At 30.9% G+C, this 27,251-nt stretch overlaps 2 protein-coding genes across 5 annotated transcripts; one reads left to right on the top strand and one right to left on the bottom strand.

Annotated features, from left to right (window-relative positions):
- Nucleotides 1-1,503: 1,503 nt before the first annotated feature.
- LOC140443964 (adipocyte plasma membrane-associated protein Hemomucin-like) lies at nucleotides 1,504-21,030 on the bottom strand. 3 transcript variants are annotated; one of them, XM_072535507.1, is made up of 8 exons: nucleotides 20,936-20,974; nucleotides 20,791-20,873; nucleotides 17,660-17,777; nucleotides 9,569-9,891; nucleotides 8,190-8,358; nucleotides 6,525-6,718; nucleotides 6,128-6,342; nucleotides 1,504-6,046 (listed from the first exon to the last, which is right to left on the bottom strand). In XM_072535507.1, exons 3-8 carry the CDS (start codon nucleotides 17,770-17,772, stop codon nucleotides 5,234-5,236), a joined length of 1,827 nt encoding a protein of 608 aa, XP_072391608.1. In that variant the 5' UTR covers nucleotides 17,773-17,777; nucleotides 20,791-20,873; nucleotides 20,936-20,974; the 3' UTR covers nucleotides 1,504-5,233. The 3 variants fall into 3 exon arrangements, with proteins under 3 accessions (XP_072391608.1, XP_072391609.1, XP_072391607.1); XM_072535508.1 differs by lacking the exon at nucleotides 20,791-20,873 and having other exon boundaries at nucleotides 20,936-21,030; XM_072535506.1 differs by lacking the exon at nucleotides 20,936-20,974 and having other exon boundaries at nucleotides 20,791-20,929.
- A 1,812-nt stretch (nucleotides 21,031-22,842) lies between these two features.
- LOC140443962 (uncharacterized) lies at nucleotides 22,843-26,931 on the top strand. Of its 2 annotated transcripts, none has more exons than XM_072535502.1 (5): nucleotides 22,843-22,929; nucleotides 23,105-23,542; nucleotides 25,349-25,445; nucleotides 25,503-25,786; nucleotides 26,433-26,931. In XM_072535502.1, the coding sequence occupies exons 2-5, from the start codon at nucleotides 23,180-23,182 to the stop codon at nucleotides 26,529-26,531; spliced, it is 843 nt and encodes a 280-aa protein (XP_072391603.1). In that variant the 5' UTR covers nucleotides 22,843-22,929; nucleotides 23,105-23,179; the 3' UTR covers nucleotides 26,532-26,931. The 2 variants fall into 2 exon arrangements, with proteins under 2 accessions (XP_072391603.1, XP_072391605.1); XM_072535504.1 differs by having other exon boundaries at nucleotides 22,846-22,929; nucleotides 23,126-23,542.
- Nucleotides 26,932-27,251: the final 320 nt, after the last annotated feature.

Raw genomic sequence — 27,251 nt, 5'->3', positions numbered from 1 at the left:
AGCTTGACGTTGTTGCGATGACATAGCAGAAAAAGAGTCGCCTGTCTCACAAGGTGTTTTGCACAGTGAATATGTTCACATTTTGAAATGACTTCATTTCAATTTCGTCGACAATCAGAGCCGAATGGAACAAATTTGACAATGACACTGAAGCCATTACAAAAACTGAACCGTCGTGAATGACTTAAGCAACGCAATCATTTGAATGATCATTACTTTGAAGGATGCCACGAGCTGGTCTACATCTTATAGATCAGGCAAGTGAAGAAATCTTTAACATTGCGAATGCTACCACTTAAATAATGAAAGTTCTTGTTATCTAGAACATTAGGTTTTCTAATCGTTTAAAAGATTTTAAATAGCCCCAAAGATTAAAGAGTAATCGGTAAATTTTACCAGATTCTACTGTTTTTAAGCTACTACCAAATCACCAAAGAGATGTTTTGGTATTTTAAAAACCCACGCAATGTTAGCTTTTATTAACATCAACTGTATAACTACAATATGCTGAGAAGATTATGAATACTACAAAAATAGGAACTATAAATTTTAATTATTGAGTCCTACTGAAATATGTGAAAATACTTACTATATTGGTAGTTCTGATCAACTAACACAAGGTAAATGTTTTCAAACATGCAGTACTCATTTTTTTCTATTTAGCCTAACCTAAGATCAAATAGATAAATTCAAATCTGTCAATTCGAGTTCGCATAGTGATTTTTTTGTCAATATATTAACCAAAAACACAAACAATTGGTATATTTATAAAAATTGTTTTAAATAAAAAAAGTAATAGAAAAATTACGATATGCTCCAATTTTTATCATTACTTAATATTAAAAACGATTGTCCAAAATAAGGGAATGGTAAGTGTATTGAGTGTATGATTGGTCTCCCCAAGGATCACCTTCTTTGAGACTCCTATATACTGTTTTATTAAGTAATGCGGGACTGGGAGAAAGATTCCAGAGGCGAAGTCAAAAGACGAACATAGCTAAATTTGATGCAATCCAAACCGAAAACTGAGCAAGTTTCAATGTATTAAACCATCAAGCATACCCACCAAATAACTTAAAAACGTTTTGTTGCATTGAAATATACGTCTTCGTATATCGGAAACTGAGTAAATTTGATATTAATATATCTTCCATCTTCCCTGTCGAATGTCTGTCTTCATCATCCCCTTACTCCAATCTCCCTTAAATCGTCCAGATATCTAAGTTTAGGTCACCCCCTTGTTCTTCTTCTGACCGGTCTATTTAGCATGGTTATTTTAGCACGATCACTTTCATCCATGCGAATAATGTGGCCCACCCATGTTAGGCGGTTTATTTTAATGGTTTTCACGATATCTGCATCACCAAAAAGTCTATAGAGTTCGAAGTTATATCGCCTTCTCCACAGACCCTGTTCGTTAACTCCGCCATATATGGTCAATACTTTTCTTTCAAAGATTCGTAGTAATTAGATAATTTTTATAATAATATTAATTTTAGTTTAATGTTTTAATGATGTTTGTCTATTAAAACTTAGTATCATACGATTCATTTGTTTCTGGAGATACTATGTTTGTTAATACTAGAAAATATAAATGACACGTAAATCTTTCTTCCCCTTTTTTTCATTAACTTCTTAAAGCAATTTGTATGTACAAAACGAGTAAGATTAAATTATTCAAACTTTAACCATATGTCATAATAAAGGAAATATCAGAACAAAAAGTTTATCTAAATAACCTATTCATACCTTTTACATACAATACTTGATGTTGCATATAACAACATTTATTTAGGTAATGTTAAAAGCATTGTGGTTTCCTCAAAAATCAAAAAATAAAAATATGAATTTAACCAAAAAGAAAAGGTTCAGATAGTTCGCAAATGAAATAAAAAGAAAGATAATGAGTTTTTAAATATGCAGATATGTTTTTAAAGTTGGTACTCTCAACGTTCTTGATTAAACGCAAGAAATGTAGTTAAGACTACCATTTCAAGTGACTAGAAGAACAACTTCCACACGAAGTATAGCTAGGAAGAACCAAAACATGCTTCAACATCCATCATTAACTATGGTCATATATGTAGTAAAACACCGTTGCTGTTATTTAATAACCTTGAACCTACGAATTGAATTTTCGAAAAATCACATTTGTTTCAGTACATAAATGGAACTTTTTGTAATGGGAACTATGGCTGAAATTATTTACAAATTTTCTTACGATTTAAAAATTTTCTGAAATTCCAAATACCAATTTTATCCCAAATTGCAAATTTTCATTTATTGCATTTTTTTTCCTCATACAAGCAAATTTTTTGGGCTTTTTTACATGGACTGTGAAAATTTCATCTAGTTCAGATGATTATTAAGAAAGATATAATAGAAATACATTTTCATTGGCACCTTCAGATATTCTTAACTTTGAAATCCAGCTCATTCACTCAAAAAACTAACCTTCCTGTATAATGAATCATGTATCATACACCGTTCTCAAAATAAAGAGGAATATCAGAAAATCGTTACAGTTTGATCGTTTCAAAAATGCACCATTACAAATATTCCGACATTGACATCATCCTGAAACGCTGTAGTATGCAACATTGCTTCAGTACTATAACGTGCCAAAATATTGCTATCTTGGAGACAACTAGAATATTCTTCTTCTAAGATTCTTCTAGATATAATGAACTTTCATTATAAAATGAAATAAAACTTAATGTCTTAGCATCATTCTTGCAATAGTTCCAAAAATATATGTTTATGTAACTTGCAGCAGCAGAGGAATAGTCAAAAACTATGGAAGTTAAACGCGGTGTACGACAAGGGTGTATTCTGTCATCATTATTATTTAATATATATTCTGAGGAAGACACTACATGAAACGGATGAAGGTATTTTAGTAAACGGAGAACAACTAATTAACATCCGCTAGACAGGTGATATCGTCATATTTGCTGATAGTTTAGAAGGCTTACAACCTACAGATTGAACGAATTTAAAACGGATCATACAATTTAATATATGTCGGTTTGAACTGCATTTGAAATAGTGGACCAATATAAAACTTGGACAAAAATAAATCCATACCCAATGATTGTATAAAATTGTACATAATATACATTGTATAAAATATCGTTCAACTATCTGTCTCCTTTTAGGACGCACCATAGTCTATAGCGCCGCCCAAAGTCAATGTTGCCAATCGCCGTGTAATAATCCGATTTGCGGATCTTTTTGAGAATTATATCTTCTTCGTATAATAATCCGATTTGCGGATCTTTTTGAGAATTATATCTTCTTCGTATCTTTAAATAAATCGGATATTTGCCTATATTTTTCATTGTATTTACCAATCTACTACAACAGACTAATAACAAAAATAAACTTAATGGTTTGTAGTTATTTCCTTTCTTTCCTGTAAATATTTTATGGTTAACACCTTATTTGAGAAACATCTAGAGAAATGAGATTGGCAACACCGCTCAAAATATCCATCTGACTGCTTAGATAAAGGAAAGAGGGGCTTGCCTAAGGAAGCGATAGCTGGTTTGACAGCATAATAAAATCCTAGATTTATTATAACGCACGAGTAAAGATAAATTGACTCAACTGAAATACGTCGTTATTGATCGAATTTCATGGCATGTGATTTCTCTCATCAAATGTGACAGAAATAAATAAATAACGAACATTTTCCTCCGGTTGGCAACACTGCTGAAATGTAAAGACAAGTGTAGCTTTCAATTTTTATACGTGATGGGCGGGACAACCTATTTGGGTGGAGTTTTGACTTGTTCTAGAATGAGTTCAGAATCCAGCAGCCCGCTGAAGTATTGGATTTTTATAATATAATTATTTGACAACCTTTTGTTGGCCAACCACCTAGAGCGGAGTTGAGCCGAAATACATTGATTTCGTATGTTCCGAATTTATCTCGTTCAATCTGTATACACAATAGAGTTACAGAAGTGAATTATGGTTACAGCTGATCTTGCAAGGAAAAGTAAGGGGAAAAAAAGGTTCCGGACGCAGACTGATCTTCTGACTTAAAAATTTACACCAATGGTTTTCTATGACAACTACTGGATTGTTTCAAGTACCGGTGGATAAGGTACGAGTGGCCTAATGTGTTTTTCTAATATTTTTAAAAAAGCTGAATCTGCATTTGTCATCAGTTTTTATGTAAGTGTAGTAATTTTGACTACACTATATCTTCGGACCGAGTGACGGACCACATTCAACTAAATTATTGACTTTTATCGATCTAATCTTATTTCGATCCAATATTGTAGTGAATAACATTGAATTAGTTGTTTGCGGTTTGTGAGAAAACTGCACTATATACAAAACCAACATACAAAGTTATTGACATGACGCTTTTTTAAATACCGACAGAGGCTATTTATGAAGATTTAACGACAAGTGCTAAATATAACGTAATACGCATCGTTGTCTTAGTACGAAAGATTTTACAACAAAGTTTAGCATATAAATATCTGTAACAAATGTTCTAGGATCTAAAACAATTATAGTTTAGTTAAAAAAAAAACAGAAAGGAATTTACTATACAGATATTAATACATTCCCAAGCCTACACAAAGAATCGGTGCACAAGGTTGGCTTTAAGCCAACATACTACTTAACAACATAGCTATTATAGGATATAAAGACTGAATGCCAATCACGGTAAAGTTTCGACGCGCAGGTTTAGGTAAACCGTAGCAATGGAACAATGGCCGGCGTAAACCTGTCCGAATAGCGGTTAACAACAAATAAAACTTTGCAGTTTATTGACAAACTTGTCAAACAAGTCAGATGCCGCGAATAAATGCACCCTATCGTGTATTGGTTTTCAAAAATAGGCTGTGACATGTCAAACAAAAAAATAGGAATTGACTAATAGAGATCACTTTAAAATTAAAACAAATTTGTAAAATGATAATAATGGTGATGATCCAACTTTTGGTACATATATTTATTACGAGAAAACTTACTCTTCTGGTGCACAAGCAACTTTTTACAATATTTTCATAAATTTCATCATTTTTACATAATTCCAATGTAATATTTATTATAAATGAAAATAGATTTATTTAAGTAAATATTATTGCACAGTAGTGATTTTTTCAAATAATTATAAAGGTACATATTTTTAATTTATTTAACTATTGTAAAACTTTGCTTGTTTAGCCTCACACATGCACAACCTTGACGAAAATAATACCTAACTCTTTTAATTTTTAATTTTGGGTTCTTTTAATGGTACCGCCTTAGTACCTTCACTTTTTTTGGTTTCAACGGGAGGTGTTTGTTGTTTTGGCGGTGGAGCCTGTTGCTTGGTTGGTGGAGTAGTTTTCTGAGACGGTGGAGCGGTCTGTTGTTGTGGTACTACTGTTTCTTTTTTAGGTTGTGGCTTACTATCCTTTTTGGGAGCTTGCGTGGGTTGCGCTTTGGGAACTTGTGTTGTTTGTTGTGTAGGTGCTTTCGTTGGTTGGGCTTTAGGTGCTTGTGTAGTTTGAGGTTTTGGTGTTGTAGTTTGAGGTTTAGGAGCTTGAGTAGGCTTTACTTTTGGAGCTTGAGTGGGTTGTGCTGTTGGAGGTTTGGTAGTGGTAGTCGGTTTTGGTGAAGGAGTTGTAGTTTGTTGTTTCACTGGTGGAGGAGTGGTTTTCACTTTAGGCGCTTCTGTCTGTTTAATTGGTGGTTTCGCAGTAGTGGTAGTAGTAGTTTCTTGTTTTACTGGTGGAGGTGGTGTAGTTCTTACTTTAGGTGCTTCTTCCTGCTTTGGCACTTGCTTAGTTTCTACTTTAGGTTCGGCAACTATTTTGGGTTTTGTCCAACCCATGGAATCCAAAGGAACTCTAGCAATAAAATCATTTGCAGGGCTCCCTAAATACAAGTGATCCTTAAAGGGATAAGCTTCAGACATCAGGTAAACATTTTTATTAGTTGTGTGTAGAGCTTCCACTATTTCCCCACTATTGGAAAGACGAAGAACAGTTGCACGTTTAGAGGGTAATTTTCCAGCTATAGAGCTGTAATGACCAACCTGAAATGACATTATATTTTATATTGTGAAATTGTTATATTGTTTTAAAATTTAAATAAAAATGTAAAAATAAAAACTTACAAAATGTACAGCTTTTTGAGCTAATTCATTGGGATAATATCTATCCAAAGTTTCAAAAGCAAGCTGGGCGATGCCAAAAACTCTGCAAACGAATTTTCTGGCAAGTGGAAACCGGGAAAGAAGGAATAGTGGAGCTGGGCTTTCTTCATCGTCGTTTTCAATTAGGGATACTAAAAATCCACCTCTTCCGTCCTTCCCTAAATTATCTGGTATACCTAAAAAAAATTACAAGAGTTATATCATTTAGAAGATGATTGAGAACAAAAAAATTGAACAGACAGCGAAAATTGACGTGGAGAAGTCCTCATCCACTCCAGACAGACCACCACTTTAGTCTGGAACCTCTTTTTTAGATCCTAGATTAGGTGTAGTTATTAATTGACAAAGAATTATTTACCTGGTAAAGCGTCAATGAATATCTCCTGAGTTCCTTTCTTTGGACCTTTCAAATAGTACCGATGTACCCTGGCACGAACCGATTCGGCAACTAAAACGAAGTCTTCGTTTTCGGAAAGTACAACACCATTTGCAAAATGTAGATTGTCGATGAGTACTTTGTTGGTTTTTGTTTTAGCATCGTATTGGACTAATCTAAAATACAACAATTATTAGTCACTATGATAATAAGTCTAATGAGCCAAGCATTAAAACTTTTTAAACCTGCTTTGTGGACTACCAAAAAGAATTCGAAAGGGTTCCTGGTCGGAGTTCATTTCTGTGTTGTGCCGAAAACAAATTTCATCTATACAAATTAAAAATTGTGCACCACCTTTCAGATGATGACCCCGACCGAAGACTAGAATTCTGTGAAAATATGTATGTCCAATAAAATTAACCAACAGCCCGATTACATAAAAACAATTTGTTTTAGTGACGAACGTACTTTTTCTCTCAATGGAAATGTTAATACACACGATGTGTGGTATTAGTGTGACACAAATCCTCACGTCTTTCGTGGAACACATACTCAATTTCCAAAAAAAAAAAAAAGTTTGGGCAGGTATTTTGGGAAACCACATAGTTGGGTCTGTTTTTCTCAGTACTAACTTAACCGGTGAAGTGTATCTGGAGATGTTACAAAATAACGTTTCAACAAGATGGTGCTCCTGCACACCATTATGGTGCAGTAAGACATTACCTAGATGAGGAATATCGTGGTAGATCGATTGGACGACGAGGTACGATAGAATGACCAGCTCGGTCACCGGACCTCACACTATTAGATTTTTTCTGTGGGGATACTTGAAATCTAAAGTTTACGCTACAGTACCCGACAATAATGACTTTTTGAAACAACGAATTGTTGAAGAACGTATGGCAATTTCCCCCCACACATTTGAACGAGTACGGCAAGAGTTTAGAAATAGGATGCACTACTGTCAGGAAGTAGATGGAGCACATTTTGAACACTTACTATAAGAACTGGTTGTTAAATATCTAATAATTAAATGAGAAGCTGCATTTTTAGTATGTATTTAATTTATTCATCAAAATGAGCTTAAACTCAAACAAAATTATTATAATTAATTAAGTATTTTCTCCCTTGTGGTGTCCAAGTGAGAAAGAAAAGAGGAAGGCCGAGAAAAAGCTGGAGAGAGGGAATTGAAAAACAACTAGATGAAAGAGAAATCCCTCCAGGCCTATGGCTGAATAGAGAAGAATGGCGGTTAGGAGTCGGAAGGCGTCGGAGAACGCTGTAAACCGATAGTAGTAGTAGTAGTAAATAAGTATTTTCAATACCTTTCAAACGAGGTATCACTTGCCATAAGGTCCCATTTAAAATTATCTGTCACAGTGGCGCTGTAACATGTGTCACTATTACGTCACCTGTTATGACTAGTTGAGAAGCCTGCGTCTGTTTATTACCTCCCTCCAAATTTCACTATTATAACAATAACTGTTCAAAAAATACGAGGGGGGAACGGAGTTTTGACTAGCACTGTATATATATATATATATATATATATATATATATATATATATATATATATATATATATGTTCATGGTTTACCAGAACATTAAGGTTTTCTAAGTATTTTGTTGATTACATAAAGTACTAACCTTCCTGAAGGATGTGACAAAACGTCAAAAACTAAATCGTACAATGGAAATTTGGTGGAAGAATCGGACCAATAAATATCTCCATTACTTGCCACTGAAACACTGTTAAATAGCCGTGGCTTTTTACCGTTGATTTTTGTATCAGGAGAAACCAATACTTCCTTAGTTCCTAAAAAATAAAATATACATTTGAAAAATCGTTCGAAATAATATATTTTTTAAACCTAGCTTTTAATCATTATATACCAGAAGCAGACTGAGAAATCTGTATATTAGTACGAAGTATGTCCTCCTTTAGCAGAGATGAAATCTTCAGGATGTCTTCGTTTTGATCCATTAGTTTAATGCACATGTTCTTGAATTCATCATCGTGGAACCACCCTTGTCTAGCACTTGTTATCATTTTTTCTTTTGTAGTTCAATTCATCTTAGCTAAACGATTCTTGAGATTATGCCATAAGTTCTGAATGGGAATTAGGTCTGGCGTTCTGGAATTAACGTTCCAATCAAGCAATTTTACTTTATTTTCCCGCATAAAGGTCTGAACCAATTTCGAATTATGACAAGGGGCCAAGAACTGTTAAAATGTTTGGTCAAATGTTTCCATGATTGGAATAATCCTTCTGCGTAATACTTCAATATGTAGATTTGGTAGAATTCACCATGCCCTTAATAGGAACTAATCTTCTTGTGTCATTTGACGTGAAAAAAAAACCCAACACGTCTGTTTACAATTATTTTATAGTTTGTTGAATATGATCTCTTCGTAGAGGTTCCCTTCACCTCGTCTAACAAAACTTGATTTATGCCCGAACAAATAAATGTGCATAATAACTGAAAATCACCTTTTCCTATGATAACCATGAATCACTGAGTTCATAATCGGTAGTTTTTGCTAATCCAATAAATCCCTTCGAAGGTCTGTGCTTGTCTTTCTTGAATTTAGTTTGCTATTTTTATTGCAATTTGATCAGTTCTTGTTTTCCGTTTGCGCCCATATTTTCCTTTTCTTTTTGGAGACCATGATCCAGAACCTTGAAATGTTTTTAAAGTTATTGAAACACTTGATTTTTCCACACCAACTGGCGTAGCTATATCTCTCAGTCATAGACGTAGAGCGACTACTTTAGCACGCTTCGTAGAAATAATTTCCATCTTTGAACAAGTATAATATGGATACGGGAAGCAAATTAAGAAATTTTGTTTTTTATTGTCCAACAACGTCTGTATTTCTAGAGGGTGGAGATTTAAGTATGGAGGAGTATTACTAAGAGTTGGCTTAAGTATGATTTCGAAATTGAGGTTGGTAATTATAGGAATGATACAGCGAAATTATAATAATTGAACATATAGCTATTACAGAAACCTTGAAAAATTACCTGTTTTAACGTTTACTTTAAGGATTCCATAGTACGCATCAGCAACAATCAAATCGCCATTTTTATTAAATTCCATACCCAACGGCCGCCCGCAAATTTGTTCTTCATAGTAACCCTTGCAAGTTTTACCAGTTTTAGCGACAGGTACAACTTTATCGCCCACAAGTTTAACTATACTGCCACCATGCACACCAGTGTATAATTCTCCATTGAAATCGGCAAAAGCTTCAGGGCCTACGAATTTCCCCTTGTGTAAGATTTCTGCATTTTGTAACTTTTCGTTAAGAGCTAGGGTACCTTCAAGAGCTCTAGGTTTAGGTAATCTGAAAAAAGGAATAGGATAAGGCATTGTTTTTTAAATGATACTGTTTCAAATGCAATGGGGGGAGGGGATCATTAAACAATTTGAGTAGAATATTTTATATTTGAAACCACAACACAACGTATTATTCACTTATAAAATATACAATATATAAAATTGTTATGTTGTGTTAAGTTGTAAACCTACCTTAACATTAGTGACATGTGAAACAGATGACGCCCTGAAGTGAAAAGATGGCGACAGACATGGACAGCCTACAGACACTTGTTCTATGGTTCATTAGAAGTAATTAATAGTTTGTCTTTAATATATACAGAAACTGGTCGTCTATTCTAACAAAAAGCCCACAGAGTAGAACAAACATCGTGTCAGGTGTAGGGTAAAAAATTAAGTCAAATGTCGGAGTCATTATAATTGTCACAAAAGTCGAAACACAATGTGGTGGGGTGTAAAAAGAAATATTAAAAACAGTCCAGATATAAAATTCGTCAACCATGGAAGAACAAGATGCTGTCGAACAGAATCAACCAGTCGTTGTAAAAATAAAAAGTAACGTAGTCGGCAATGAAATTCAACCTTTGTCATGGAAGGGAAATTTGGCTTACAACTGGGAATAATGGTGCATGAATTTCAAAATATTTTTGAGGACAACAGGTTTAGAGGAGGAAAATGATGCAAGTTTGAAGAAATTTGCTTTTACAAAGATAGTTTTATCTTTAACCCATTAAAAGCCGAGACAATAAACAAAGAGAAATTTGACAATTGATTTATTAGATTGGATTAAAAACACATAAATTAAGACTAATTTACAACCAAAAAGAATTTTTTTTTCTCATGAAAGGAAAAACAGGTGGATGCGTATACGCACCTTTGGCCGAATACGCATACAATTTTTAAAAAAGGAACATATTGTATCTTAACTGTAAATTAAATTTTAAGATGAAAGTTTTCGAAATATTCGGGGTGTAGATGCACTGTACACTTTTTACATAAATAAATAGTATTACTTTTGCACATCCGACATTTTCTTCACTATTATCGTCTCTTTTTATAATGTGGCCAATATTGTCGAATCTAGTTTCATCTGGTAAAGCAAATTTAGATGGACGTCCATATACTGAGTTTGACAATGATGTAGCGGTTTCTTCACTATTCTCTGCATGTCCACTATATTTTAGTAAGTTAAGAACCAATCTCGAACGAAACTCCAGTTGGGAAATTTTAGAATCATTCGCAATTTTAAAAATTTTCCAACTATTGACCACCATACTGTCAATCATGTTAGTAAACAACGGCCATCACCACTTTTTTCCTCTTATTTTAATACGGTAATTCGCAATGCCATTATCATGCAGATCCACTCCACCCATGTATTGGTTATATTGGTGAATTACACTAGGCTGAGGGATAAGAATTTCTTTGTGTTCTTTACGGTTATAACGTTTAGTTTGCGTAAGGGGTAAAACGTCACATGTATTTGTCATTACAGTCACTACTGAATTATCGTTCCATCTTGTCACCAAAACTTCTAAATTGGAATCGAATGCACATGTATATCTTTTTCTCTCTTTCCTTTTTTTTTTCATAATTTTGTTTTCTTCTAGAGGACACTTAGCAGTGCGATTTTCCCTTACTGTTCCTGTTGCAAAGAATCCTTTTTCTTTCAATAGTCCAAAAAGAGCATATGACGTAAAGAAGTTGTCGAAAAAAACCTTATGTTGCTGTGGGTTTTTAAATATCGAAAGTAAATTCAAAACAACTGCCGTTCCTAAGCTAAAACTATTATCTGTTTTCTCAGTTTTCCCGCCATATGGAATAAATTTGGACAAATAAACAGTATCAGAACATAAACACCATAGTTTAAAACCAAATCTAACAGGTTTTCCACGGATGAACATTTTGCACGAATGTCGCCCGAAATATGGAACCATTTCCTCGTCAATGGAAAGATTTTTTGCAAAGACTCCAAATTGTGCAAACTTTCGGTTAATTATTTAAAAAATTGGTGACAATTTTGCAAATTTGTCATTTTTATTCAGTAAGGTGTTATCTGACAAATGTATGTTCTGTTTGATTGAACGAAATCTATGTCGGCTCATGCTTTCTCTTACAATGTGTACTTCTTTATCCTCATCCTTCGACCAATACATATCAACTTGAGGCAGAGTGTGATAACCAGACAATATACATATGCCAATAAATTTTTTTAAATCTGTATCATTCATTTCAAAATCGTGACGGTTATTCTGCGATGCATAAATATCTGTAAAATATCAAATGCTCTCACTTACTTCTTTATCAAAAAAGAGTGAAAAAACTTCAATAGGTGACTTGCCTCCATGGTTGGCTTTTATATTTTCTAAATCTCGATCAGACTGATGTTGAATTACTGCCGAGTACGAAGGAGTATCTGTTTTTACCCAACTTGGGACAAATTTTAATCTATTATTTTTGCCTGTTTTTTCTTTGGACGTTTTGATCTGTGGTTCAGAGGAATATCATCATCAGAATCGTCAGAATTCCCATTCACTTGTATTTCATATGTACCTGCAATTTCTGTTTGTATTCCTTCTGTACCAATAATATTATCATAAATGTCTTCTACATTGGAAATTTCATCTGTTTCCGGCGGCACATAAACCACATCAAGTGAGTCAGCATTTTCACAGTCTGAGTCTTCTTCTAACAAAGCCATTAACTCTTTAGTAGTTAGTGACCTCTTCATTTCATATTTCGAGAATTTACTAATTTAGCTTACCTCATTTAGACTTATATGGAATATAAAACAAATAAACACAAGGAAACTTTCAAACTGATTTAAGTCAAGAAAAAAGCAAATATAACGTTTACAGCACACAGCAATTTTATAAATAGTGAATGAAGTGTATTGACTATTGACGAGATCGTAATATGGTGCGAGGTGCGTATACGAATCCATCGTATAAACATGCAATTATAGACCTTATTTTTAAAGTATGAATGAATAAGTTTTTAGAATAATAAAAATTTCAACATATTTTTATAATTATAGAATACAAAATATGAATTAAGTTTATAATTAGTATCGGAAAAATTTTTTGTACGAAGATGTGCATAAATCATTAAATTATGCAAAATTATAATAATCTTAAAATATTTAAAAAGTAATATTTTTGTCAAAAGAAAAATGATACTATATACCTCAATCTATTGAGATGTTACTTCAATAAAAAGAAAACATTAAAAAAATTATTTTCGGGCCAAAAAAAATTAACAATAAAGGTTGCGTTTACGCACCTTTGGCCGTAAATGGGTTAAAACCATATTTTTACGGATTTCTACATGAACACCCCTTTGTTAAAAGTAGATCTATAAAAAACCTACTATAAAGTATTTCATCAGTTTTGTATACAGCTTCTGTACATTTGGTATTTATAAGATTTCTAATAAAACTTTCTACATTTAAACTTCATTTTTCTTAAAAATATGTATGTGTTACATATACCCACCACATACTGGTGTTTTCAATTATGTAATATCTATTTAGTTTACAACAAATTCCTTTTAATAATAATAATAGTTTCCCTTTTAATTTTTTAGACTAAAACAAATTCCTTTTAATTATTTTTTAATGATTTGTGCACGGAGTCTTAGGCTAAAAATATAAATTAAAGGTTTATATAATATTTAGATAACAGTTTTATCTAAATCTAAACTAATAATAATAAACTGATCTAAGATAACTATATCAGTAACCATTATAGTATTCAACATACAGTGAACACGGTTCAAAATTATCAGCAACAAGTTAAATATATTTTTATTTTGCATCGATAATTAAAAATTCGACTAAAAGAATTATCAAAAATACCAGAGTTATATATCAAGTAAATTAATAAGGATAACGGCAAACCTCGCACCAAAATGGATGAAAAACGTATTAAACGATAGAGGGCACCTCTAAATATATATTTCTGACTTATTGATCTTTACTATCAGTGCAGTCAAGTTGACCAGTATACAAGTAACCACTTTTCACCACTCAGTGCCTTTCGGCGTTAGCACAATTCAAAGCTTGACTAAGTGTGAGCTGTAAAAGTGTGAGCTTGACTAAGTGTGAAATTTGGAACACTGGAAAATGATCAAATGACTGAAAAACGAGAAACATTAGACCCGGAAGAACAGTGGAAAAGAATAAAAGAAGCAGTTTTAAACACGAATAAAGAAACCTCAATGAAAACTAATAGAAATCACAAAACAAAAGAATGGTATGATGAGGAATGTCAATAAATAGTCACGGTGCTGTTCCTGCTCACCTGGCTAGATTAAACATTATAGAATCAGGAAAGTGCTCATGTGATAATATTACCCAGTGTGATGTTAATCACATCCTGTTTGGATGTATTAAAAATAAAGCACTCTCATCTACATTTTATGAAAACCTGGTTAAAAGTAATGTGCAACTTGCAGTAAACATAACTCACCTACTGTCATTGATCAGAAATCTATATAAATATAATATAAAATATAAATTTGTTATAATCAAGTTTCAATTCATAAACATAAATCATTCAAAAATCTGTGGCAAATGGACTAGTTTCCATGCCAAATACACTATCCTCATCATCATTATCTTCATTGCCAAAATAGGTCACTGTGTTAACCAGCGAATTTTGTAGTTAATTATCCCTTAAAACACACTAAACTTAGAGTTATCAAGATTACAATTTCCTGCCACAAGTTGGGTAACAAATATATATCTATGCCACAAGTTGGTCACCAAATATACAGCATGAACTTAAGTTTTTCTCAGGGGACTTTACGTTTTTTACAAGAAATTTATCAACATGGATAAATATGTGTGTTTCTTTATTGCCGGTTATGACATGACTCTCTCTTAATCTAAAATGTACCAGATTAGGAACAAACAGTAATTGTAAAATTATAACTTACACTTACAAATAAAAGTTGATATAGAATTTTTCATATAAAAATTATTGCACATAATTCAAGATTTACGACGTCAGAACCCCACAGCGTTGCCAAAACATCAGAATAGTTAGTAACAGGAATTTTTAAAATGTCAACTATTTGTCAAACTCTTATATTAACAGTAAATACACTTAGTTTTAAGACTACTTTTAATACATTTAACATTTAAATACAAAATTATATATTCTAAATTTTAAACTTACCTCTTTTAGAGCATTCATAGTAAAAACGTCCCACCATTATTTCTTGTTCAAAATAATATATCTTATATGAAAGCTTATCAGCTTTCTACAGTTTTGTATTTAGTATTTAGTTCTTTTGGCATAGCACAATCACAATACACAACAATAATTAGTTTTTAAAGCTATTAATCTAAATTTAATATGTATTTATAAATACAATTTATTAATATATAATATATTATGATCAAATTGTGTAAGAAATCAAAACATAAACAAAATTCTTACTCTAAAACAGCGGCAAAACTTTAAACAATTTTTGAAAAAGTTAACTTTCTAAGCAACAAATAAGGATAGTAACATTTTAAAAACGCTATTTTAAAGGATTTTATATGACTTATAAGTTTATTACTCTCAAATTTGTTTCAAATAATGTTTCACTTTTTTGCTGATAGACGAAAAAAGCCAAATTTTTGCTTAATTCCCTGGCCTTTAATGGAGGTTAGTAGTAAGATCTACCAAAGTAGCATCAATGTATTCACCAACGATCTAATCATCGCGTTATAGGAACTCGATGGATGTAATGGCACTAATGGTATCAGTGACGTATCATGATACTATAACCAATGACGTATAATATACGCCATTGACTATAACCACCCTATAACAAACATAATACAGAATGTTTCATATAATAATGAATGCACGTCATTCAAGATTTATGACGTCAGAACCCCACATGTTGCCAAAATATCAGAATAGTTGTTGCCAAAACATCAGAATAGTTAGTAAGTGAGGAATTTTTAAAATGTCAACTATTTGTCAAACTCAGTGGCGCACCTTGGGGGGTTTAACCCTCCCCCAGGGCACTAGTCCGACACTTTTACTCACAAATTTAAAGGACTCAAAATGGAGGTAGCATAAAAAAAATTTCGGTGCCCAAATAAACCCCCCCTCCCCCCACAGGACAATTCTGGGTCCGCCACTGGTCAAACTATTATATTAACAGTAAATACACTTAGTTTTAAGACTACTGCAACACACTAAAATACATAAGAAAACATTTTGATACAAAATTATATATTCTAAATTTTAAACTTGCATCTTTTAGAGCATTCATAGTAAAAACGTCCCACCATTATTTCTTGTTCAAAATAATATATCTTATATGAAAGCTTATCAGCTTTCTACATACTATTTAGTTGTTTTGGCATAGCACAATCACGACTCACAATAATAATTAGTTTTGAAAGCTATTAATCTAAATTTAATATGTATTTATAAATACAATTTATTAATGTATAATATATTATGATCAAATTGTCTAAGAAATCAAAACGTAAACAAAATTCTTACTCTAGAAAAGCGGCAACACTTTAAACAATTTTGCCACATGCTGAACTGTCATTAAAATTTGAAGTATTCTCGTATCAGTTGCGTACAATTGTCTAATCTATTTAATTAAAATTATTATTTTGTGGAATATTAGACTTAAAGAGTTATTTCATAAAATTTATATTATTAATAATAACAAATTATTTTGCTAATTTAATTAATATAATTCTAAAATTCCCAATATAATGATGATTACATTTTTCTGATTATTATACCATGTTGACGCCTATGAAAGATCGAGCAGTTCCGTATGGGTTTCGTATTATTAGCTGTGGAAAATTTGAACTCTAAGGTTGACGTTATGGAAATTTTAAATATAAGTGACGTCACTTTATATAAATTGTGACGTGCAACATTTTTACTTTGAAAAATGGTATATTTGATATCTCATGGTTTACTGTCATTAGTGTATAATTATTTTTATATGGGCGTATCATTGATGTTTTTGAAAAAGGTAAAGTGGAGATATGTTATGACTTTAAAAGCTTTTTATGGTGTTTATTTATTATTATTTAAATCAGATTGAAATATATTTTGTATGTATTTCTTTTTACCAACCAAAAAGAAATACCAACGCAATCAATGACAAAAAACATACACAAAACCTAAATAAAATATATTTCAATCTGATTTAAATAATAATAAATAAACACCATAAAAAGCTCTTAAAGTCATAACATATCTCCACTTTACCTTTTTCAAAAAAATCAATGATACGCCCATATAAAAATAATTATACACTAATGACAGTAAAAGATGAGATATCAGATATAAACTTTTACTTGTCAATTCGATAATGTCAGTGTTCCATTTTACGTTTTGGTAAGTTATAATCACAATTACTATTTGTTCTTAATCTTATACATTTTAGAATCTTGACAAAGGCAAGGGTTTCCTGCCGAAACGTTGATTTCTATGGAAAATAAAATCTAGTTCCACATTTAATATAATTTATTGAACCTAAACCCAAGAAATACTAATTTTATATATATATATATATATATATATATATATATATATATATATATATATATATATATATATATATATATATATAACAAAAGAACAAATGTGATTACTCTTGACAAACATATTTTTATCACAATTCATTTCAATTATTTCTGATATAAAGTTGAATGCTATCAAAGTTCAACTTTTTTACAAATAACACTGATTAAAAAATAATTATTTAATATTCTTAAAATTATATATATTAAAACTTACTTTACAGATTGTGTAAATTCTGCATCAGGTGGTATATTAGGTAGATATAATACTAAGAGGACTAGAATAACATTAAACAATATAGTTTTGCCTAAACAACTAACAAGTCCCATGATTACTGAAACAAAAACAAAATAATTAGTTATAATATAAGGAAGTACATTTAACTTAATTGGTATTTTTATAAGATTTCTAAGATATTTAATTTTTGGAGAAAAAAATGGTTTACAAAAAAGTTAAACCAAGCATACGAGAAGGATCATAATTTTATAATGAATATATTAATAATAAAATTAATATATTCTTATTTTTTTAATGCACCAACTAATATAAAACAAAAAATAATTTGAAAATATAATTGTAACATTTGGTGAAATTTATGTTTACTTGAATAAAAAAAATCTAGGATCTGGCCATATACATGTTATGTCTATTGAAAATTTTAAAGAGCCAGAATAATATATATATATATATATATATATATATATATATATATATATATATATATATATATATATATATATATATATACACTACAAACATAGCACTAGACTCTAGATAATGTCTCATATCACTGTGATATTAGTCAGAGTCTAGTGATATATTATGCTACTATCAAGGGATTCTTTCGAAAAACCTTGTCACTATAGTGACTCTTTTGGATACCAATGCAAAAGTGGGTAAAGATAAAATTGAAAACATATTGGTAAAAATGAATTGGGACTACGGAATGAAATATGTGATAGACTACTCTGTCACCTATGACAGAGTAGTCTGTTAGACTACCCTAGGGAAGATGCATTGATCAAATACTTTTTTCTTCGGGCATGTGGGCAGTTCACTTTTAAAAGTTACTCTCAGTTTTCCATATGCTGTCCACCCAAGATTTATTCTTCTCTTCAGTTCATGGGTCTGATTATCCCTGCCAATCATAATATAAGGTATTTATATTTTTCTACGAGTTCTATTTTGCCCAAAAAATTCTGATGTTCTGGTTGTGAAATTGTACAATTTCCATTGTGATAAATGTTTGATCCAACCAATGGACACCATAGCAGTTAAGTTCAACTTCAATAGACCATACGAAGTGATTATATAAAAATTGCATTGGAACTACAACAGAACTTGAGCTGAAGTAACATGGCTAAACTTCAAGCTCTCAAAATCTCTTTAAGAACACCTTTCAGAATAAGAATATCTTTCAGGCAAAAACAATAACTAGTGCTAAGATATCTGCAAGGTAAATGACTACATTCTTCCAGACAGCCAAACAGCTTTTAACTACTCTTTGAAGTCTATTGCTTATGAGTTACTTTAAACTGTTATTTTCTTCTTCTTCTTCTTCGTCTAGCCATTCACGTCCACATCTGAACATAAGCCTCTTCAAGTCTTCCTTTCCATTGTTTTTTATTGTACGCTACTTGTAGCCAATTTTTCCCGGCAGTCCTTTTCAGATCATCTGTCCATCTCATAGGAGGTCTGCCTCTGGGTCTTTTGTGTTGGTATGGTCTCCAGGTTAAAACTGATCTGTGCTATTTGTTTAGATCGCTCCTAGCTACATGTCCAGCGTAAACAGCATAAACTGTTGTTTATAAACAAGAAATTGACAGCAGAAAAGGTAAGGTCATTAAGTAGTGAAGGGTAATGAAAACGCTAACAAATTGCAAAATAAAGAACAATCTCATTTTTCCTAAAGTACATTCGTTTAGCAAATTCCCATCTATAAACACACGCATGTGTTGATATTCGCTCTCTCATTCGTCAAGAGGCTATTAAATATAATTTATTGCCTTAAGCCAGACATATTCTCATGTTACAGATCGAAACTTGCCAGTCTGTTTAAATTCAAATTGTAGCGTGTTGGTTTTTAAGTTAATATATTGTGTGTTATATATTATAGTATTGTTAAGTTATTTACTGGTCGTGTTATTTTTTAGAGTTTAGTTTAAGTGTTTAGTATTAAGTTTTATAGTGTGTGGAGAACTTTTAGTATCCAAAAACAAAGTATTTGTTAATCAAAAGTAAAAATAGCTTGCGGAAATAACTTTAATAAAGGAAGATAAACCAATATTTTAATTTATTGATGTTTCGAAAAGTTTTATTTCCTTTTTAGTCCATTAATCACGGTTTTTGCTGTAAATATTAAAGAACCGCTTGGATTGACATGAAATTTAGCATATACATAGCTAACGGCAAAGAAAAAAGTGATATTGTACCAATGTGTGCTTTTGCCATGGAGGTGAGTTTCATCCCTTCTCGGGTGTGAAAAAACATGCGTTCAAAATAAGTCCAGAATTGAATAAACTGACTAATTCTAAGCAACTTTTATTTTATACAGTTTTTGCACATATATATATATATATATATATATATATATATATATATATATATATATATATATATATATATATATATATATATATATATATATATATATATATATATATATGTATATATATATGCAATATATATATATATATATATATATATATATATATATATATATATAAAAAATTTTGTATATAAAGGCGGTGCATTACAATTATTACAAAAGAAAAAGTTGATGTCTACAAAAACTGAATTTGTCATGGGAAAAATGAATACTTTTTCTACTGATACCAGAAAAATATCAATTTAAACATGTTCTTTATAGTCAGAATGAAGTAAGCTATGACCTTAAGACCTTTAAAACTGAAGAATCCTGTTCACATTCATGTTTATAAAGGTCAATGACCATTTAAAACTATACAGGAGCAGGACTTTTGCCATACATTCCAATCCTAAAACAATTTACTTTTCACTGAACTAAATAAGACCTTAAAGTATGATCACTGTATCATAAAATAGTGAAAGCAAAATTTGTCATGTCATTTTAAAATATTAGAAATTGACCTTACTTCATTTTCTAATGTTCAAATAATAAGAATAATGCGATTAAACAGTTGTTACCTTCAAAAGATGATACATTATAGTGTACAAAACTTATTTAATCGATAGTAACCTTATATTTTCAAAATTAAAAAAATAATATAAGTTTTAGTTCATAAATCACAATGTAAATTACCGGCAAATAACGATTGAAATAACTTTATTTGAATAGACAAAATTCATATAAAAATTTAATCTCATACCTCTTAATCAGTCAAAATTTCATACACAATATATGCACTAACTACCACCCAATAAAGGATCTCCAAATTATTTTATTTGTGACCTGTGGACTTATATACTGATTAGTTTTTTCAATGTTAATTAAATCAAAACGACAAAACGTACCGTACAACCCGCAACCTTGTACAACAGCTCATATAAATGTCATTGTTTGTTGACGTTTACATTTTTTCTGGTACTTCTGACGTGACGGAGCAGGGAGCAGTGGACCAGTGGGCTAGTGGGCCCGACAGAATAAACAGAAACGACCAGTGGTTTCAAAGAATGAATTTTGATCAGTAAGTAATTAACGGGATAATTTTGTATGAAAATATGTAAGAATTTATGTACTGTACAAGTCTTGGTTCTTGTATTAGCTAAGATTAAGATAAATATTTTCATGGTATATACAAAGAATATATATTATATTCTTTGGAGCTAACTGTCATATATCTATGAATTCTATGATATATATCCTTTGGTCCACCTTTGGTCATCAATATTAAAGGATATCTTACACTCATGTTAATTTTCTCAAAGAAATCTATGTTCTGTGATCACCAACATTAAAGGGTATCTTACACAAACTTCAAAAGGTGTCTCATAGGCATGTCAATTATTTCTCAGAATAAATTTATGTTCTATGACTACCAACGCTAAAGGGTATCTTACACGTAGGTCTAGAAGGTATCTTACACGAACTTCAAAAGGGTGTCTCACACGCATATCAATTATTGGTTGAGTTTACCGAAAGTACAAGCTGAATATAGTCGCAAATGTCAACTGTGAAATAAAATATTTCGATTTTTTTATAATGCATATCTTGTATGCCTCAAATATAAAGAGAGAAAGCTTTTAAAAAGTTCATTTTGATTATACTATTTTATGAATTCTGCAATTTTTAATTTATATGAAACAATAACGAGTAAATATTTGTCTCTTTCGAGATTAATTACAAACATTTGGCAACTTCTTATTTGACTATTGCCAAATCTATCCCCTAATCTATCAAAGGGCAATTGCCAAAAAATTTCTAATAATTAACTGCAATTAATCTCCAAAGAAACAAATATTTACTCATTCTTGTTTTATATAAATCAAAAATTGCAGAATTCATAACATAATATGTTAAAATGTACTTTTCTAAAGCTTTATCGCTTTATATTTGAAGCACACAGCATATAAAGACGAGACGATAGCCTCAAATGAGTTTGACAGAACGAAATATTGGTGTTTGGCAGTGTTGAAATTTACACTACAAATGAAACATATGCAATCAAAAGCAGTAAGATATATAAAAATTAATAGTTCAGAATTACCAAAGTAAATAGTTTTAAAAGTAAAGTAGACTTTACATTACATGATTTTATCATATGACAATATCATATGAGATTTGTTATGATTCCTCGTTTCCATGATGTTTTAAAAAATCGTGTTTACACTGCATGATAAGTTATGACTTATGATATGAGTAACAATGAGTGAGGTTTTCTTGATTTTTCTTTTTGTTTATGGTCATAGAGATATTAGACACAGTATAGGTATCAATTATTAGATTTTTAAACCATTATAATGGAAAATAAATCGTTGATTGCATTGACTTTCCGACGTTTAATAATAACACGCCGGCAGCAACTGCGTACAGATTACAGCAGTAAATGTTGTTTTATAAAAATAGAATAAAATGCATGTATCAATAAAGTAAGGTTAGAATGTCTTTAATTTAAACTTTTAAACTATATTTCATAGAAATAGAACACTGAATTATGATGGTATTATCTTAAAAACACTATACTTAAAAGAAAAAGCAGCAGAGGAAGCAAAATGTTAACTTTATAGAAATTAAAAAGTCTTGAGATTGGACATTTCAACTTTTGTTTGGAAAGTAATTGACAGTTGTGACGTCACACTTCCACGGTCCATTATAACTGGTTAAATGTCACTGTCATATGTCATGCTTATTTGACATTGAGTCAAAATATCAAATTCAAATTTATTGTTTATGTTATTGTTATTGTTCTACCTATGCTGTGCCGATGCTATGCATTGAAATTTCATATTATTGTTTTGATATGACTGATTATTTGATATTAGCTAGCCTAGTTAAGATACAAAGTGAGGTAAGTTAATTAGTGAGCTTTTTAATTAATTATTTAGAAATAAAATCTTTTGACAAACGGGAAATAACTTGTTAGCCGGTAGTATGAACAGTATCTTAAGGTTTTCTAATTTCACGTTTTTCGTAAACAATATGCAGTTTTTAATATAAAGTGTTTTACATTAATTAAATTAAAGGAAAAATGTTACTCTATTAAGGCGACTACTAACTGACAAGTACTTGGCAAAAGTATGTATAAATAGTTCGGTTCTATGGAAATGGAGTGGTCTAAACTGGCAGTTATTGAATTTTTGAACCTTTATGAAAATGAAAGAGTTCTTTGGGATCCTTCTCACAAGCTTCATAAAAACAGCCACGAAGTTCATGATGCGTGGAAGAGAATCCAGACTGAATTTTCCTTGAAAAAATCCGTAGGAGATTTGAAGAAGAAAAAGGACACCCTAATGGGTTGTTTCAGAAAGTGTCTGAGTAAAATTAAAGCAAGTGAGAGAAGTGGCGTCGATACTGATGGGATATATAAACCTACATGGTTTGCATTTGATATAATGGCAAGGTTTTTAATCCATTATAATACACCATTGGATGATACACCAAATGAGACAATACATTTAGAGGTAAGTAATAGTTTTATTGTGGACATTAACAATGTTTATCACCCATGAAACTTAATCCTTGTTCATAACATATTCCTCAAAGGCTTCTCTAATTTGTTTTACTTCTACACTTGAATTTTTGATTTTTATTACATTAGAGAAAATAATCAGATTTTATAGATTGTGCAATACAGTTATCGGTATTAAATTGTAGCATAATATGCAGCTTGCTGTCTATTCTTCTTCAGTGCCATCTCTACAACAGAGTTTGGAAATCATGTGTACTATTCTCTCAGATTGTGCATTCACGATATTCTTCTTCTCCCTATGCTTCTTTTCCTTGGATATTTTTCTGCATATTCAGTTCTAGCAAATTTTATCTCTCTCCTTGTGTAATATGTTCAAGACATTCTAATTTTCTTGTTTTGATTGTATTTAAGATTGCCATTTCTTTATTCATCCTTCTCAGGACCTCTTTGTTTGTGAAATGTTCTGTCCACAATATTTTCAGAATTCTTCTATACACCTCCAACTTGAATAATTTCAGTTTTTTTATTGATGTAGTATTCAAGGTTCAAGCTTTCATTCCATAATACAAAGTGGAGAAAATGTAGCACCTCATCAACCTACCTATTACCACCAAATTTAAAACTCTTGTGCAGAGCACTCTTCCCATTTTGTTCAAATTTGCTCTAGCCATTTCTATTCTGATCTTGATTCCCTGGAAGTAATCATTTGTGGAGTTAATCACAGTTCCAAGATATACATTTATCCACTCATTACACATTGGTTCTGTTTATTGGAACATTCTCGTTGTTTCTTTGAGTTTTCGATATTTTCATAAATTTTGTTTTCTTGATGTTGATTGTTTCATATTCTTTTCCATACTTTGCTATTCTAGTTACCAGTCTCTGAAGATCTTTAATATTTTCGGCTAAGATGACAGTGTCATCCATATATCTAATGTTGTTAATGGGAATTACTCCATTTACCTTTATTCCAGCTGTTCCATCCTCAAGAGCTTTTGTCAGGGTCTCTTCCAAGTAGGCATTAAAAAGAATTGTAGACAATACACATCCCTATCTCACCCCACATCTAAATTCAATTTTCTCTGACAGCTGCTCGTTAACAGATACTTTTGCTCATTATATTCTGCTGCTTATAGTATATGTTTGATATTATCTTGACGTCATTGTAGTCTATCTTCTTTGATTTCAGGACATTTATTAATTGTTCATATCAAACTTTATCGAATGCTTTATTATAGTCAATAAAACATGCATTATATCTTGATTGATGTCCATGTACCTTTGTATCAGTATATTAAGTGGAAAAAGAGCTTCACATATTCCTAACCCTTTGCGAAATTCAAATTGTGTATCATTAATGTCTATGTCCAGTTTATGATATATGAGTATTCAGTTATGGATGACTTTTAGTAGTAACTTTAGCACATGGACATCAAGCTAATGGTGTGGTAATTGCCGCATTGTCTTAATCCATTGTATTTATTGTTATCTTTGTTCTTATATTGTCCCTGTTTTGGTTCTCAGTTCCAGTAGACAATGTTTTAGTTGATCCCAGTACTGGTCAATATTGCTGGTGTCTATGTTCAGTTTACTACAGTTCAGTTTGTGTTGGCTGCATTATTTTGCTGTGCTGTCTATTGCTCCTAAATAAAGTGGAAAATTCCTAGTTTTCATAATTCGCTGCTATATGTTTTCATTCTGCTTCTGAAACTGGAGTTTGTATCAAAGTATTATGTAATATAAAATATGTATGAAACTCTTTTGTAATTTAGATTTTACAATATAGATTGTGTTTTAGAATATAAAATTAGAAAATATTACTGAGGAGCATGACAGTTATATAGAAAATGAAACAGAATATGATGATATTTCAAATATCTTAGTGAGCTCAGCAGGTATTTTTCAGTATCTGTTATAATCAATTTTTATGCAAGAAAATGTTTGTTTTACAGAACCAAGTATATTGACAACCAAACGAAAAGCAACTTCAGATGATTCCATTAATGAAATGACTAAAATAAGCAAAATAACACAGGATATAATTTATGACAAAATGGAAAATGCTTATGATATATTCCAGAAAACAAGTCAACTTAGAGAAAAAGATGAGTGCGATTTATTTGGAGAACTAGTAGCAAAAAGACTTCGAGCATTGGGACAACATGAAAGAGACTATTTAATGCATCAGATGGAAAATATGATGTACCAAGCTAAAATGCGTTCTTCTCAACACATAGTTCAGTGAAATTCCATAAGTTTACTCCAATTACACAGTCGAAACATTTTTGTTTCAACATTATTATCAATACCCACAACATACTCGCAATATTCAAATTCACCATACATTTCTTCTATGAAATCCTGAATACCTTATATGAAAGTTTAAATATTATTGTTTTAAATATCTTTTTAACTAAATAGCTCTAGTTTTTGAACTGCATCTTTAACTTCAAGAATCGTTTGTGTTTCCTCTTCCCTCTCGTCTGTTCCCCTTACCTCATCTCTTTCGTCTTCCAGGTTTTCTTCTTCTTCCTCTATATTAAGTGCCTGGTTAAAGTATTCCACCCATCTATTCAATACATCTTTGCTTGTTGTTAAAAGGTCGCCATTCTGACTTCTGCATTGTCTTGTGGTTGTCTTGAATTCTTTTCTGTTGATGTTAATTTTCTTATAGAATGCTCTGAATTCTTTCTCTCTGTTGAGGTTTTCTATATATTTAAGTTCCTCGTTTAGGTGGTTTCGTTTTTTTTTGTATCCCGTTTTCTTATCTTCTCCTTGTCTGCTAATTCTCTACAGTTATTCTAATTTTTTCTTTTGTTTTGTTTCTGTATTTTAACATTTTAAATAATATTTTTAAAATCTAATATTTATTAATTTTATAGGTTTTAGTAAAATTGATAAAATTTACATGTAGTATAACAGACCGCCCTCCTTGCATAAATGGACTCTTCCAACTGTTTGCTGTGATGACTATTTCATAAAAAGCCATATTTAATATGTGCTGCTTTATAAATATCTTCCAAAGTATAGATATTTTCATATTCAACTTAAAATGTCTTACAAGATATTTGTCGCATTTTAATACAATAGTCAAACTGATAATTGTAAAAAACCGATATTGTATCTACATGAAATTATTTTAAAATGGGAATTGTCTAGAATAAAAATTTAAACAGATGATCCAATTTGTTATTAGAGAGTTATTGAAACCGTAAGATAACAACCTCCTTTATTACAGGATCCTTTAATAAAGGACAAAATTCTACATGTCTAAAATAACTTTCATCTTAGAATAACTCAAATTATTAAAAAAAGTAATTTTGAAGCAAAAAATAATTTTTTATAATTTATTTAAAAATTTTTAAATAAATAAATAATTAAAAAAATAGGTATATGAAAAAAGTTTATTAAAGAACTATAATATACTAATCTTAAAATATTTATGTTTTACAATAAAGATTACTTCAAATATTATTAAAACATTGTTTAAACAAATTAGATGGTTTATTTAACAATTTAATTATTTAAATGATACGTATCCGTAATGTACGTAAAAAATACATGCAAATTAAAAAAAGAATTGTCGAAATCCATAAACAAGAATCAGGGATACAGTTAACAGCACCTTCACTGCTCCACATTTTAAAATTTTGTGAACGATTCCATTAAAAGGCACGGAATTTTTTCGAATTTTGCGCAAT

This window comes from Diabrotica undecimpunctata, chromosome 6 (assembly GCF_040954645.1).
Source record: "Diabrotica undecimpunctata isolate CICGRU chromosome 6, icDiaUnde3, whole genome shotgun sequence".
Taxonomy (NCBI): Eukaryota; Metazoa; Arthropoda; class Insecta; order Coleoptera; family Chrysomelidae; genus Diabrotica; species Diabrotica undecimpunctata.
The sequence above is the reverse complement of the archived record's forward strand: the minus strand, read 5'-3'. Positions and strand labels throughout refer to the sequence as shown.